General features: G+C 48.2%; 1 protein-coding gene across 5 annotated transcripts in view; it reads left to right on the top strand.

The window, feature by feature from the left end:
• The first annotated feature begins 3,399 nt into the window (after positions 1 to 3,399).
• Positions 3,400 to 15,813, top strand: part of LOC116998632 (voltage-dependent L-type calcium channel subunit beta-4) — a 76,232-nt gene continuing 63,818 nt past the window's right edge. For all 5 annotated transcript variants that reach the window (XR_004418440.1, XR_004418441.1, XM_033064607.1 and 2 more), the window contains exons 1-2: positions 3,400 to 3,451; positions 3,537 to 3,620. Coding sequence is in view for 3 of the 5 variants with exons in the window: in XM_033064607.1 (XP_032920498.1) it covers positions 3,443 to 3,451; positions 3,537 to 3,620 (93 nt within the window). In the remaining 2 variants the exon portion in view is untranslated. The remainder of the gene's footprint in view (positions 3,452 to 3,536; positions 3,621 to 15,813) is intronic.

The raw sequence follows: 15,813 nt of genomic DNA, 5'->3' as shown, positions 1-15,813 counted from the left end.
TTTTTTTGGGATTCTGAACTTTGGGCCAAGAGAAATCTTCAAGATGTGATTTGGTGATGTTAATTGTTCAGTATAAATAATGTATATACTCATTTGTCTGAGATTTTCTACACACCTCCACACATGCCTGAACTTTTCTAAAAGCAGGATTTGTCCTTCTCTCACCTCTTCTACTCCTAACTCCGTGATATGCAACTTGTAGATAGTGTAAAATAATTTAATTATTATTAAACCAGTGTATTCAGAGGGGGTTGCTGTTTCTCTTCATACTTCTAGACATGATCATATTTATTTTTAAGGCCTGATTGTAACTGAACATGCTGCCAAAGGATTTCTCTAACTCCAGATTTCTACCTTAGGTTTCTACCTGCTGTTTTCTATCAGGAATTCAGGGTGGAGAATCCTGCTTTTTTCATATAAACCTTTACCATAGGACCCTGGGCAACTTTCTAAAGAGACTTTTGTGTGATCTGTTTGTTTGGTGGGTGTTCAGTGGGATCCATGTCCTTGGGTGTGAGCTGGGGACCTGTTGTGTGTTCAGTTTGTCACCCCAGAGTGCTCTGAGGGGTTGTGCTCTGTCTCACCCACGCTTTGTCTCTCCAATTGGCTCCAGAAATAATGTTAAAAATCAGATTATTGGAACCTTCCAAGTGCTGTTGTGTGTTCTTTGTGCTGGGGGGTGGCTCTGGGCTCTTCTCCTCCAAGCTGTGGCCTCTCTCAGGGATTATTTCCTGAGATGAAGATGATTTTCTTCCCTTATTTTCATCTGTGCATCTTTTCTCAGAACTCCCAGGCACTGAGAAGTGGCTGTGGGATGAGTAACAAACACATCCAGGAGAATTCCCTGCCCAGAAAACACCTGCAGGGAGCCCCAGAAATTGTCATTTACACATCACTCACTGGTTTTCATCATTTTTAGGATGTTTTCATCATTTTTAGGATGTTTACATAATTTTTAGGATATTTTCATCATTTTTTAGGATGAGCATCAGAATTCTGACAGATCCCAAAAAATCAGGGTGACTCCCTGAGCTTTAACCCTACTTCTAAATCTGTGCATGGAGGCAAAAAATACCTGCAAGGAGCCCTAAAATTTGTTATTTACACATCTCCCACTGTTTTTTATCATTTTTGGGATGAGCCTCAGAATTCTGACAGATCCCAAAAAATCAGGGTGAGTCCCTGAGCTTTAATTCTGCTGCTAAAGCTGTGCATGGAGGCAAAAAATACCTGCAAGGAGCCCTAAAATTTGTTATTTACACATCTCCCACTGTTTTTTATAATTTTTGGGATGAGCCTCAGAATTCTGGCTCATCCTAAAAATCAGGGTGAATCCCTGAGCTTTAACCCTGCTGCTAAAGCTGTGCATGGACACCAAAAACACCTGCAAGGAGCCCTAAAATGTGTTATTTACACATCACCCACTGCTTTTCATCATTTTTTAATACCCCTTTGGAGCTTCTGACCCCAGTGGGTTGATTTGGGGTCAGTTCAGGCTGGAAACCAACCTTTAAAAAGCCAAATCACCTCCTGAATTCTTGGGAAATGCTGCCTTGTTTTCCCTTCTGCATCCCAGTGTGATCCATGGGATCTCTGGAGAGAATCTTTTCCCTGGGAAATCAGGCACCCCACAATGCATGTTTGTGATGAAACTGTAAAAATAATCCAATTTAGCCTTGGTGCCCCTGAGACAGAGTCCAGGCTGCTCCTTCCAGCCAAGGCTTGGCAGGATTTGGAGTCTGGGGGAGGCTGGGCTGGGCTGGGTGTGCTCAGAGCGTGCAGGTGTGGGTGAGCTCATGTGCACATTCCTCATTGCTCATCCCAGTGGGAGGTGTGATGTGCCTGGAGGTGAAGCTCAGCAGTGGGAAGCAGGAAATCCAGGTCCTGCTTCCAGATCTTCCTCCCATTTCAGCTTCCAGCTCCTGATTTAGCTTGTTTTCCTCCCTGCCCTGGGAATTGCAGCTCTCTCTGTGCTGGAAGTTGGGTTGGGGAAGGGTTGGGGCTCTGAGGGTGATGCTGGCCCAGGGCATCCCCCCATGGAAGGGACATTAAATCCCATCCCAATCCAGGGGCAGGGACACCTCCCACTGCCCCAGGCTGCTCCAAACCCTGTCCAGGCTGTGACTTGGAACCATGGAATGGATTGGCTGGGAAGGGTGGAAGGATTTCCCAGTGCTACTCTCAGGGACACTTCCACCATCCCACATTGCTGCACCTGGCCTTGGACATTCCAGGGATCCAGGGGCAGCCTCAGCTGCTCTGGGAATTCCATTCCAAAATCCTAATACCCCAAAATCCCAATACCCCAATATCCCAACACCCCAATACCCCACTATCCCAATACCCCAAAATCCCAATACTCCAACACCCCACTATCCCAATATCCCAAAATCCCAGTGTCCCCTCCATCCCTGCTCAGCCTCAGTTTGCAGCTGACAATAAAACATCTCTGTCACAATGGCAAAGACAACTCTGGGATCTTTCTTGTTTAAATACAATTATTAAATACATCTCCAGCCTCCCAGGGCCAGGAGTTTTCCAGGCACGTCCAGATCCAAGATTTGCCAGGACAATCAACCCCCAGAGGAGTTTGGTGTGAGCTGGGCAGGCAGGGAATGTGCAGAGGGCATTCCTGCCCCTTGGAATATAATCCCAGCCAAGTGAGCAGGGCTCAGGGGCTGCCACAGGAGCTCAGGGAGGTGAAACCTCCCCACATTGCTGCTGTTCCTTAATGGAGCAATGCCAGCACAGAGATTTCCCCCAAACTCTGCACATTTGGGGAGAAACAGTGGATCCAAGGCTGGCCTTGGGCACTGCCAGGGATCCAGGGGCAGCCACAGCTGCTCTGGGAATTCCCAATTCCCAATATCCCAATATCCAATATCCCAATATTCCAAACCCCAATTCCCAATATCCCAATCCCCAATATCTCAATTCCCAATATTCCAATTCCCAATATTCCAATCCCCAATATCCCAATATCCCAATATCCATCCCTGCCCTCTGGCAGTGCAGCCATTCCCTGTGTCCTGTCCCTCCATCCCTTATCCCAAATCCCTCTCCAGCTCTCCTGGATCCCCTGCAGGTCCTGGAAGGGGCTCTGAGCTCTCCCTGGATCCTTTTCCAGGTGCTCATTCCCATCCTGTCCCATCTCTGTCCCATCCTGTCCCAGCACAGCTCCATCCCTCCCCTCCCGGTTCCATCCCTCCCCTCCCGTCTCTCCCGGTCCTGCCCCGGTTCGGGGGGGTTTTTCCGTGCCAGCCCCGCCCCGGGGCCGCCCCCCGGCCCCGCCGCCCCCTCCCCAGCGCGCTCCGCCCCGGCGGCGGCTCCGCTGCACCGGAGAGCGGCCCGGGAGAGCCGGACCGGGACAACCGGACCGGGACAACCGGACCGGGACAACCGGACCGGGACAACCGGACCGGGACCGGCACCCCGGGGAGCCATGGCCGCGGTGCGTGCGGGGCCGGGGGCGGCGGGGCCGGGGCTGGGGAGGGAGGGGGTGACACCACCTTGATGCTTTTGTCCCCCCCGGGCAGGTGACGAGGGGCACCGCGACACGCCGCAGCCGCCTGAAGCGCTCGGACGGCAGCACCACCTCCACCAGCTTCATCCTGCGGCAGGTCAGGGGCTCGGGAACGGCTTGGGGGGCTCGGGGCTCGGGGGGCGGGACCCCCGCTGCCCGGGGATGCTCCGGAGATGCTCTGGGGGTGCTCCGGAGATGGTCCAGGGTGCTCCGAGGATGCTCAGGGATGCTCCGGAGATGGTCCGGAGATGGTCCAGGGTGCTCCGGGGATGCTCATGGAGCTCCGGGGATGCTCCGAGGATGCTCAGGGATGCTCTGGGATGCTCAGGGATGCTCCGGCATGATCCGGGTGTGCTCGGAGGATGCTCCGAGGATGCTCTGGGGATGCTCCAGGCATGGTCCAGGGTGCTCTAGGGGTGCTCCGAGGATGCTCAGGGGATGCTCCGGGGTGCTCCAGCTGCGGGCACCGCTGGAGTTGCGAGCACCGCGCGAGTTCGGAGCCGCGAGCCCCCGGGAGCGGCCCCAAATCCCGGCTCTGGCCGTGCTTCAGCCGGATAAACGCAGGGATTGAGCTCGCCTTGGGCTCCCCCGGCTGGGGCTGAGCCGCTGGGCTTTTCCTGTTATCCCCTGTGACAACGGGAGATGCGCTTGCCTTAGGGGATGGAAGCTGAGGTTTCGGTGATCTCCCGACTTTAGGATTTCTGGGGGAAAAAATGGTTCTGAATGTGTCGAGAGCATCGGGATCTCGGGTTGGGGCTGCTCAGAGCTGATTCCACTGCAGGAGCCCTGGGAGCCATCAGCACGGACCCTCCTGCCAGCGTTCCCCTTCCCCTTCTCCATCCCCCTTTTCCTTCCCTGCTCCCCTTTCCCTTCTCCATCACCCTTTTCCTTCCCTGTTCCCCTTCCCCTTCTCCATCACCCTTTTCCTTCCCTGTTCTCCTTTCCCTTCTCCATCCCCCTTTTCCTTCCCTGCTCCCCTTTCCCTTCTCCATCACCCTTTTCCTTCCCTGCTCCCCTTTCCCTTCTCCATCACCCTTTTCCTTCCCTGCTCCCTTTCCCCTCTCTGTTCCCTGCCAGCTGTCCCTTGCTCAGGCTCAGAGTGACATCCCGAGTCCCCCTGAGGCATCACCCTCACCTCAGAATCTCTGTTTGCAGTAAACACGATCCTCCCCGTTCCCAAGTGGAGCAGCATGTGCGACATTCCCCGGAGCACAAACCTGCATCCCAGATTCCTCAGTGACTCCAGCAGGGATTTAAGGGAGCTCAGGGAAAGCAGGGCTGGGCCCTTGAGGGATGCAGGCACATTTGCTCGTGTTGTGCTCGGGACAGGGAGCTCTGTGTGACAGAAAAAGGGATTTAAACGAGCCAGGGAAGTTTCATTTTGGTGGCACAGGCTGGAGCAGTCCCTGTTTGCAGTGACATGTGAGAGTGTCGGGGAGGCTGTGATGATCTGAGCCGTGCAGGGGGGGTTGAAACGAGGATAAACGAGCACTGAGGCACTTCTGGGTTATGCTGCAGGCTCGTGGCAGTGAGGAGATGCTGGCTGGCTGCTCCTGGGAGCTGTCCTGGAGGAGCTCTCAGCCTGGCAGGGTGTTGTTTCCAGAGGTGGATTTGTGCCACGTGGGAATTCAGGGAATTCAGAGGGTCCTTGGCATCAGCTGGAGCACTCTGTGTCCACGGCAGCAGGACATGAGCTGGAATTTTGGAAGCCAGGCCTGTCTGTCTGTCTGTCTGTGTGTCTGTCTTCACTGCTGACCCCCCTGAGGTGTTGCTTTACACATTGCGTGGGCACTTCCAGCTAGGAGGAGGAAAAGCAGGTGATGGGATGTTCCTCCTGTCCTTTACCCTCCCTCCACAGGGAAGTTTTCCCTCCTAACAGCCAGGCTCTACAAGAAGTGGAACACAAAGTCCCAGGGATCAGCTTCAGGTGACACCCTGCTGCTTGCAGGTCTCATTTTAAACCAGGAATTCTGGATTCTGTCAGTGAGATCTGTAATCAGTGTCCCAAAGGACTTCAAACCTTTTGTAGATTTTTGTACACATTAAAACCTGAGCACTGAGCTCCTTTTCCAAGCCCACAGTACCTATGGAAATGCCATCCTTGGTTTCCTGTGCCAGGAGAGACACAGCTCCCTGGGATTTGAACTCATTACTCCACTTTTCATGATGTTGCATTTAACTTTTGGTTTAGATCTATTGCTCAATCTAAATCAGTGAGGGAACAGCTTCTGGATTTGCCTTTTTGTTGAGGTGCTGAGTGCTGCCCACAGGGCCTGAGCTCCTGAGGAGGAGATTCCCAGCTGGGGGAATGGGGGGAATCCAGGCTGGCAGCAAAGCTGGCACTGAAGGGGTCAAGTGTGGCCTTTGAGCAAGGAATGGGTGCACAGAACTGTTCCTCTGACGTGGCAGGTGCTGCTCAATTAGAGCCAGGAGCCCCCTTAAGGGACAGGAGTCAATTATAAGACACTAATTAGGGCAGCTGGAAACGTGTGATTCACACAAGGCTGGCACCAGAAATTCTCCTTGTGTTTTCTGGGGGGTTTGTGTTCCCAGCCCTGCACAGGGTTTGGGGTTCTCCCTCTGAATTCTGGCAGTATCCATTAATTCCCTGCATTTTTAATGAGATTTATTGCACTGACAGGAGTTGTGCAGAGCAGCAGGAAGCACCCAGAGGTTGTGTCAGAGCATCCATCACTTCTTGGGATGCTGGGGTGGAACTTCAGCTTCCCTTTCTCCTCCTCCTCCTCATTCTTCTTCTCCTTTTGCTCCTTCTCCTCCTCTCCAGGTGTCTCCCAGAGGAATATTTACACATTTCTTAAACACCTCCTCAGGCAGGGTCTCCCTTTGGAATGTTCACCCTCACACCTCAGGGTCTGGAGCACCAGGACAAATGGGAAGGGAATGGAGAATTCCTGAGGGAAATGGGAAGGGAATGGAGAATTCCTGAGGGAAATGGGAAGGGGATGGAGAATTCCTGAGGGAAATGGGAAGGGAATGGAGAATTCCTGGGGGAAATGGGAAGGGAATGCAGAATTCCTGAGGGAAATGGGAAAAGGATGGAGAATTCCTGAGGGAAATGGGAAGGGAATGGAGAATTCCTGAGGGAAATGGGAAGGGGCTCAGCCTGGAGCAAAGGAGGATCCAGAGGGATCTTTTCCCTCTCCAGAATTCCCTGCCAGGAGGGGACACCGGGGGGATTTGGGATCTGCTCCAGGAACAGGGACAGGAGCAGAGGGAACAGCTCAGGCTGGGCAGGGCAGGGTGGATTTTGGGACAATTCCTCCATGGAAAAGCTTTTCCAGCTCTGGCACAGCTGCCCAGGGCTCTGCAGTTCCCATCCCAGGAGGGATTTAAAGCCCTGGGGATGTGGCACTTGGGGACAGGGGTCAGTGGTGGCCTTGGCAGTGCTGGGGATGGTTGGACTCGATGATTTCAGAGGAATTTTTGGCACCAGCAGGGCCTTGTAATAAAATCTCCTTGAAACATCCATAGGAATCAGTGGAAATCCTTCCCAGCTTGTGCCAGAGAATTGAAGTGAAACCAGTGAGTGTCCCTGAGCAGCCCAAGGACATTCAACTTCACACAAAACTATATTTAGATGTGCAGTTTATTTCTGGATTTTTTTTTTTTTTGCTGCTTCTTTAGAGATAGTTGAGGTTAAAGCAAATTTTCTTTTCAGACTTAGTTACACCTGGTGCTGCATCTCTAGCAGCACTTGTGCTTCCCCTTTTTAATTTTATTTTTCCTGTGTAGTATTGAGAGGAAGAGCAGAGCAGCATTTTCTGTCATCAGAGCAGCTCTCAGGCTCTCAGAACACTTCAAAGGTTGAGGACATTGCAGGAAAATAATTTAGAATCTTTAAAAAGAGTTTTGTGGCCTTGTTTCCGTCGGGCTCTGCTCATCAGTGACCATTTCTCGATGAACTTCTCAATTTCATCTGAATTCTTCCCAGAATTCTGCATTTTTTTGTCTCAAAATCCTTTTCCTCAGAGCATCACCTGGTCTCTGCTGGGAGCAGGGTCCATTGCAGTGGGAGCCTGCAGAGATCCAGGCATTCCTCAAAATCCAGCACTGATTAAATGGATTAAAAAACGTGTCTGCAGAGGAGCAGAGCAGAGGTTCAGTAATTTAACAAAGATGAGCTCAATCCTGCCATGAGTCATTAATTTCTAAAATACAGCTTACTGTCATGGAAAGTGATTATTCCTCAGGCTGGGCTCTTTTTCTGCTCTGTGCAGCTCTCAGGAGCTGTTCCAGCTTTTGACAGGTGAATAAAAGGCTGAGCCCTCTCTCCCCAGAGCAGCAGCCCTGGCATGGCTGTGCCTCATCCCTGCTGGAATCTGAGTGCTCAGCTCAGCCATTTGATGAAGGAACAGTGGATTTCGTTTGTAAAAGTCGAGATTTGACTTTGTAAATCCAAATATTTAGGTTGAATCAAGGAGGGTAATTAAGGCTTGAAGTGAAATGGATGTTCCCAGGGTGTGTTGCTTGGCTTTCCCTCAGGTTTGAGGTTTTCTCCTGCATTCAGCACCACAGAGTTTACCAAAGCTTTGGAGAGAAGCAGAGTTTTCTGCTGTTGTCACAGAATCATGGAAACCTGGAATGGTTTGGGATGCAAGGGCCTTAAATCCCATCCCATCCCAGTGATCCTATCCCATCCCATCCCAATATCCCATCCCATCCCATCCCAGTGATCCCATCCCATCCCATCCCATCGATCCCATCCCATCCCATCCCTGTATCCCATCCCTGTATCCCATCCCATCCCCTGCCTTGGCCAGGGACACTTCCCTCTCTCCCAGGCTGCTCTAGGATCCTGGATCCTGCTGCCTGAGGCTCATTCCAGGTGGTTTTTGAGGATGGTTTGCTCTCTGCAGGGCAAAGATGGGGCCACCCCCAGCAGGACAATCCATGGCAGGAATTCCCTGTGATGGAGTGGGGATCTCCCATGGGATTGTGCCCTGGCAGCTGGAGAGAAACCATCCCACCAAGGGGCACAGCTGGGTTTTGGGATGTCTGCAGGGACCTGGGTGAGGAAATCCTTGGAAAATGAAGGCTCTGGAGTCAAACCCTTCTTCCCTAGAGCTCCTTGAGCAGCTTCAGGTGAGCCCAGGGGTTCCAGGATATCCAGGGGACATCTCTCCATCAGCTCCTCCCTGCCATGTGCATAAGGTCAGAGTGTTAGGATGCACAGAACCTTTCCCAAAGTTTCCTGGAGGAGCTGATGCAGAGATGTCCCCTGGATGTCCTGGAGCCCCTGGGTCACCTGGAGCTGCTCAGGGAGCTCCAGGGAAGAAGGGTTTGACTCCAGAGCCCTCATTTTTCCCAGGATTTCCTCACCAAGGGGCACAGCTGGGTTTTTGGGATATCTGCAGTGACCTGGGTGAGGAAATCCTGGGAATATGAGGAGTCAAACCTTTCTTCCCTAGAGCTCCTTGAGCAGCCCCAGGTGATCCCAGGGGCTCCAGGATATCCAGGGGACATCTCCATCAGCTCCTCCCTGCCATGTGGATAAGGTCAAAGTGATGGCATAACACAGCACCTTTCCCAAAGTTTCCTGGAGGAGCTGATGCAGAGATGTCCCCTGGACGTCCTGGAGGCCCTGGGATCACCTGGAGCTGCTCAGGGAGCTCTAGGGAAGAGGGATTGACTCCAGATCACTCATTTTCCAAGGATTTCCTCACCAAGGGGCACAGCTGGGTTTTTGGGATATCTGCAGTGACCTGGGTGAGGAAATCCTGGGAATATGAGGAGTCAAACCCTTCTTCCCTAGAGCTCCTTGAGCAGCTCCAGGTGAGCCCAGGGGCTCCAGGACATACAGGGGACATCTCTCCATCAGTTCCTGCAGGATCATCTCTCCATCAGCTCCCCCAGGATCATCTCTCCATCAGTTCCTCCAGGATCATTTCTCCATCAGCTCCCCCAGGATCATTTCTCCTCCCCCAGGATAATTTCTCCATCAGCTCCTCCAGGATCAGTTCATCTCTCCATCAGTTCCTCCCTGCCCTGTGGGTGAGGTCAGAGTGATGGGATACACAGAACCTTTCCCAAAGTTTCCTGGAAGGAAGCTGAGGGATTTGGAGTGTGTCCTGCATGGAGCTGAGCCAGGGGAGGGACAGGATGGAGCCAAGGTGTTCCCCCAGAGGCACTGCCAGGAATGGGAACATCCCCAACAGCTCCAGCAGCATCAGGACACCAGGAATGGGAATTTGAATTTGGGGTGGCTGTGCTGGATCCATGATCCTGTGGCTCCCTTCCCACTCAGGACATTCTGGGATCCATGAACCTTCACAAGGCTGAAACAGCACTAAAAGGAAATGAAATGGAATTTTTTTTCCCCCTTTTAATTATAAAACAAGGAGTAGGAAAATTGGCTGCTGTCCTCAATCCTGTCACCAGCACAGCCACGCTGCAGCCTTCTGCACATTCCTGCTTTTCCTTGGGAAAGCTGCATGCTTGGGAATCTCTGGGGCTCCAGGAGCTTTAATTGAATGTTTCTTCGTGTTCTAATTGAATCCCCAATTAAGTTCTCACCCGGTGCTCTGCTAGGGAGCGATTTTGTGCGTGGTGTGTTTGCAAGCAAATCCTGAGCAGGGATTTTTTTTTTTTTTTTCCCAGGAAAAATCCCCCAGCTGTTTTATTGTGGAGCAGCTCCAGGGGTGCTGTCCCTGCTGGGATCCCAATTCCCATGGGATTGGGGCACTGCCCCTGTCCCCAGCAGCAGCTCCTGGAATTGTTGGGAATGTGGAATTCATGGGATTTGCTCCGTGGGTTTGGTGCTGTGCAGGCAGGAACGGCAGAGCTGGTGGAATTAGCTTAAAAAAAAAAATCTAAAATAACCTTAGAAAAGAAACAAACTCTGCTTGTTTCTACTCCTGAACTGCACCAAAAAATGAAAGCATTTATTCCCATGACCTTCTGACACTGGTAGTGACAATGGATTACAGAGAGGGAAAGATCTGAATTAACACTTAAATCTGATTTTTTGTAAAACTGGTAAAAGAGAGAAGCTGCATGTTTCAAAAACTTTGTCTTCTTATCAAATTAAAGCATTTGTCCCCCATAACCTTCTGACACTGACACTGACAATGGATTACAGAGAGGGAGAGATCTGAATTAACACTTAAATCTGTTTATTGTAAAGCTGGTAACAGAGAGAAGCTGGGTGTTTCAAAAACTTTGCCTTCTTATTAAATGAAAGAATTTATCCCCCATTACCGGTAGTGACAATGGATTACAGAGAGGGAAAGATCTGAATTAACACTTAAATCTGTTTGTGTTAAAACTGTAACAGAGAGAAACTGGATGTTTCAAAAACTTTGCCTTCCTATCAACTTGCTATAACTGCTCCACAGCCTTTACAATTTTAGCACTAAAAGGAAAAAGCAGCTGAAGTAAGAGGTTGAATTTATTGGGAAAAAAGACATTGGATGTACAAAATATTAATACAAATGTTGCTGCTGATGAAATGGCTTTTCCTGTGTTTACAGCAGTTCCTAATTCAGGGCTTTTTGAATTAATTGCTGAAATTATTATTAAATATAAGAAATTCAATTATTATTAAAGCTCATAACCAATGTGTTTAATGATAAGCCAGGATAATGAAAGAATTGTTTTATTGAAAACAGAATGGGTATAATATCCAGAAGTAGGTTACAAAAATGGGTGAAATACCAGAATTGCAGTTTGGTGTCCCTGCTCTCCAGATGTGCTGACCAGCTTAGGGTGTCCATGGCAACCAGGCCTGGCTTTGCACACAAAGTCACCAGCAAAAGTCAGATATTAATAGAGAGCCACGGAGGGAGGGAGGGAGAGAAAATAGGATTTGGCTGCTGCTCACCCCAAATTGGGGATTTGGAGTCATCTGGGGCTGTGGGTGTTTGTTTACGTGGCTCTGTGCAGCCTGACCTATAAAATGGATTCTGCCGTGGTGGGGCTGCAGGGAGGGAGCAGGATGTGAATGGGGGAGGGAAAATGCCTTCACACACTTGGGAGTGTAGGGATTAAATATCAAAATAAAAATAAAAATAAAAATAAATAATATAATTATAAATAATGTAAAATAAAAATAAAAATAAAAATAAACAATATGAGTATAATTGTAAATAATATAATTATAATTATATTATAATTATAATTATAAATACAAGTATAAATACAAATACAAATAATATAATTCTATAAATATAAGTGTAAATACAAATAGAAATAGAAATAGAAATAATATGAATATAATTGTAAAAAATATAAATATAAATATAAATATAAATATAGATATAAGCATAAATATAATAATAATAATATAAATATAAATATTATAATACTATAACTATAAATAATATATAGATATAAATATAGATAATATATCAATATAAATTTATAATTATAAATAATATATATATTAATGTGTAAATAAAATATCTATAAATAATATAAATGTGTATAATATAAATAATATTATAATAATGTATTATTATAATATAAATATGAATGTAAATATACATATACAGTATGAATGCACAGTACCCCTTCAATATTTAATAGGCAAGAACTAAAAAATACTTTTGCAAACGTGTGAATATAAACATATGAAAGCATATAAATATATATAAAAATAAAATGTATGTATAGGGTAGGAGAACACAATGCTCTTGCTTTCCTCCTTCAATATTTAATAGGAAAGAATAAAAAAATACCTTTACAAACATGTAAATATATATATAGTTAAAAGGATATAAATGTACATATCTATCTACCTATCTGTATATATCTATAGATACAGATAGAGATAGCTATAAATGTGTCTATATCTGTATCTATATCTATATCTATATCTATAAATCTATAGATATAAATAGTTATATAGGGTATGAATGCATGCTGCTCTTGCTGTCCTCATTCAATATTTAATAGGAAAGGATTTAAAAAGACCTTTACAAACATGTAAATATATGTATTTAAAAGGATAGAAATGTAAACATATATATCTATCTATAAATTTATATCTATCTACCTGTGTATATATATCTATATATCTATAGCTATATATATAAATATATAGATAGATATAAATATATCTATTTATATCTATCTACCTATCTATATCTATCTATATATCTATAGATAGATATAGATATAGAATCTGTATCTCTATAAATATAAAGATAGATATAGATATAGATATAGATATAGATGATATAGATATAGATACAGGGTATGAATACATGATGCTGTCCCCATTCCTGCAATGAGGAGCCTGGAATTCAGGAATCCTCCATATTCTGATCCACCTGAGTGAAACCCAGGACTGAAACTCCCCATCCCCATTCCCATTCCCATCCCATCCCATGGAACCCATCCCATCCCATCCCATCCCATCCCATCCCATCCCATCTCATGCCATCCCATCCCATCCCATTGATCCCATCCCATTGATCCCACCCCATCCCATCCCATCCCATCCCATCCCATCCCATCCCATCCCATCCCATCCCATCCCATTGATCCCATCCCATCCCATTGATCCCATCCCATCCCATCCCATCCCATCCCATCCCATTGATCCCATCCCATCCCATCCCATCCCATTGATCCCATCCCATCCCATCCCATCCCATCCCATCCCATCTCATGCCATCCCATCCCATCCCATTGATCCCATCCCATTGATCCCACCCCATCCCATCCCATCCCATCCCATCCCATCCCATCCCATCCCATCCCATCCCATTGATCCCATCCCATCCCATTGATCCCATCCCATCCCATCCCATCCCATCCCATTGATCCCATCCCATCCCATCCCATCCCATCCCATCCCATCCCATCCCATCCCATCCCATCCCATCCCATCCCATCCCATCCCATCCCATCCCATTGATCCCATCCCATCCCATCGATCCCATCCCATCCCATCCCATTATCCCATCCCATCCCATCCCATCCCATCCCATCCCATTCATCCCATCCCATCCCATCCCATCCCATCCCATCCCATCCCATCCCATCCCATCCCATTCATCCCATCCCATCCCATCCCATCCCATCCCATTCATCCCATCGATCCCATCCCATCCCATCCCATTATCCCATCCCATCCCATCCCATCCCATCCCATCCCATTCATCCCATCCCATCCCATCCCATCCCATCCCATCCCATCCCATCCCATCCCATCCCATCCCATCCCATCCCCACTCCCATCCCTTCCCAGTGCCCCCAGTTTGGTTCCCAGCCCTGGGGGTGGATCTGAGCTGTGCTGACGTTCCTGTGGCCCCCAGCACAGCTCCCATGGCTCGTGGGGGAAGCAGGGACGCTCCAGAAACCTTCAGTGGCTCTGAAATGAACTTTTATAGCTTTTTGTCCTAAACCCTCAGGTTTTGGGGGACCCACAGAGCTGGAAAAAAGAGCTCCTGAATTCCTTTCTGTTGGTTTCAGGGTTAGGGGAGGGAGCCTGGTGTGAATAATGTTCCAAATTGGCTTTACAAATAATAATGCAGAACTCCAGGAAAATAAAATCTAAAATTCTTGAGCCACTCGCCACGATAAAAACATCTGCTGTTAAAGGAGTTTTTTGGCTGACAGTCAAATAAATAATAGAAATAGAATAAAATTTAATAAAAGAATCCCAGCATCCCAGAGAGGTTTGGATTGGAAGGGAATTTAGAGCTCATCCAGTTCCATCAGGGACACATCCCACTGTCCCAGGCTGCTGTAACCTGGACACTTCCAAGGATCCAGGGGCAGCCACAGCTGCTATGGGAATTCCAGCCCAGCCAGGAATTCCTTCCCAAGATCCCAAGTCCACATTTTGGTGATGGCTGATGGATCATTTGACACCTGAGACAATTTAGGGATGGCAGTAAGAACGTGCCTTTCCTCTGTTGTTTTCATTTGTGGCTGCTGGGAGCAAAGTCTCCAGATAAAATGGGATTGGGAACAGCAAGACCTTGCCTGCCTCCCCCTCTCCCTCTAATAAAAATGGGAATTTTTCCTAAAGCTCAGGGGGGAGGTTGGAGATCCCTCCTGGCCCCATTCTCTGCCTTGCTACAAAACCCATGTTTGGCTTTTGGGGTTTTTTGGGACCTTTCACACTTTGCCCCTTCTGTGGGAGGTGCTGCTCCCTCGGGGCTGTTGGGAATTTTGGTGCCAGCATTCCCGTGGTCCCTGAGTGTCCCTGAGTGTCCCTGAGTGTCCCTGAGAGTCCCTGAGTGTCCCTGAATGCCCCTGAGTGCCCCTGGGTGTCCCCACTCCAGCCCTGTGGGTTTTGCTGTTTGCAGAAGGACCCAGGGCTGGGTTTTGGGCAAACACACCCAGGTAGTTTCACCCATCCCATTCCCACTGGATAACAAACCCTCAGCATTCCCTTTCCTGCACACTTCCATCATGATGATCACACTTTAGGGAAAACCTTCTCTTGTCCCAGAGGAGAGATTTAACACCCTGAAGGAAAAGCCTCTTGAATCCTGACAGTTTGCAGCGCTCAGGTTTGGGCTGTGACATTTTTTCCTGCCAGGAATGAGCTGTAACCTCCTCTTAGTTTTCCTGGATCCCATTTTTCCCCTGGTTTTGCTGTAGGGTGGTTGATTCTCCAGGCTGGTGGCTTCAGTGCTTACCCAGGCACTCTTTTCCCAGCTTACATAATTCATCATTTTCCCATTTATCCATGAGGACAGCTGGAGCTGCCCCTGTGTCTCCACATCTCCACTGCACTTAATGCAGTTTGATATCCCTGGAAAAATCAGAGATCCCGAGCCAGGCAAGGCAGCAAAATAATTCCAGGCTGGAATTTTGCAAAAACCTTTTGAAAACGTTCCTTTGAAAATCAAGACAATCATTTTATGGGATAATGATTGGGATTTGCTGGGTGGCCTGAAGCAGCAGCAGACACCTGGATTTAAGCAGGAGAATCCCAACCATGTCTTGGAGGAAAATCCCAGTTCTGGAGGAAAATCCCAGTCCTGGAGGAAAATCCCAGTCCTGCTCCTCACCTGTGACTCCAGCAAACCTTGACAGTGGTGTCCAAAGGGAAAAGTGGATTTTGTGAGGATTTCCCAACCTAATCCCACTGCAGTTTGGATTTGCATTTTGCTTGCCCAGGTTCTTGTGCTGAGTTACATTCCCCACTTGTACCTCAGCAGCTTCTCCTGGGTGACAGCACTTGACATGCAAATTTTCACTCCCATTTTTGTGAAGTGGTTTTGGAGCCTTTTGTGCCAAATTCCCTCTGTATTTCAAAGTTCTCAAAGTTCTCAAGTGGAATTTTTGTACTGGGAATTCCTTGGGGTGCT

This window comes from Catharus ustulatus, chromosome 7 (genome assembly GCF_009819885.2).
Source record: "Catharus ustulatus isolate bCatUst1 chromosome 7, bCatUst1.pri.v2, whole genome shotgun sequence".
Taxonomy (NCBI): Eukaryota; Metazoa; Chordata; class Aves; order Passeriformes; family Turdidae; genus Catharus; species Catharus ustulatus.
This window is presented reverse-complemented; position numbering and strand designations above follow the sequence as displayed.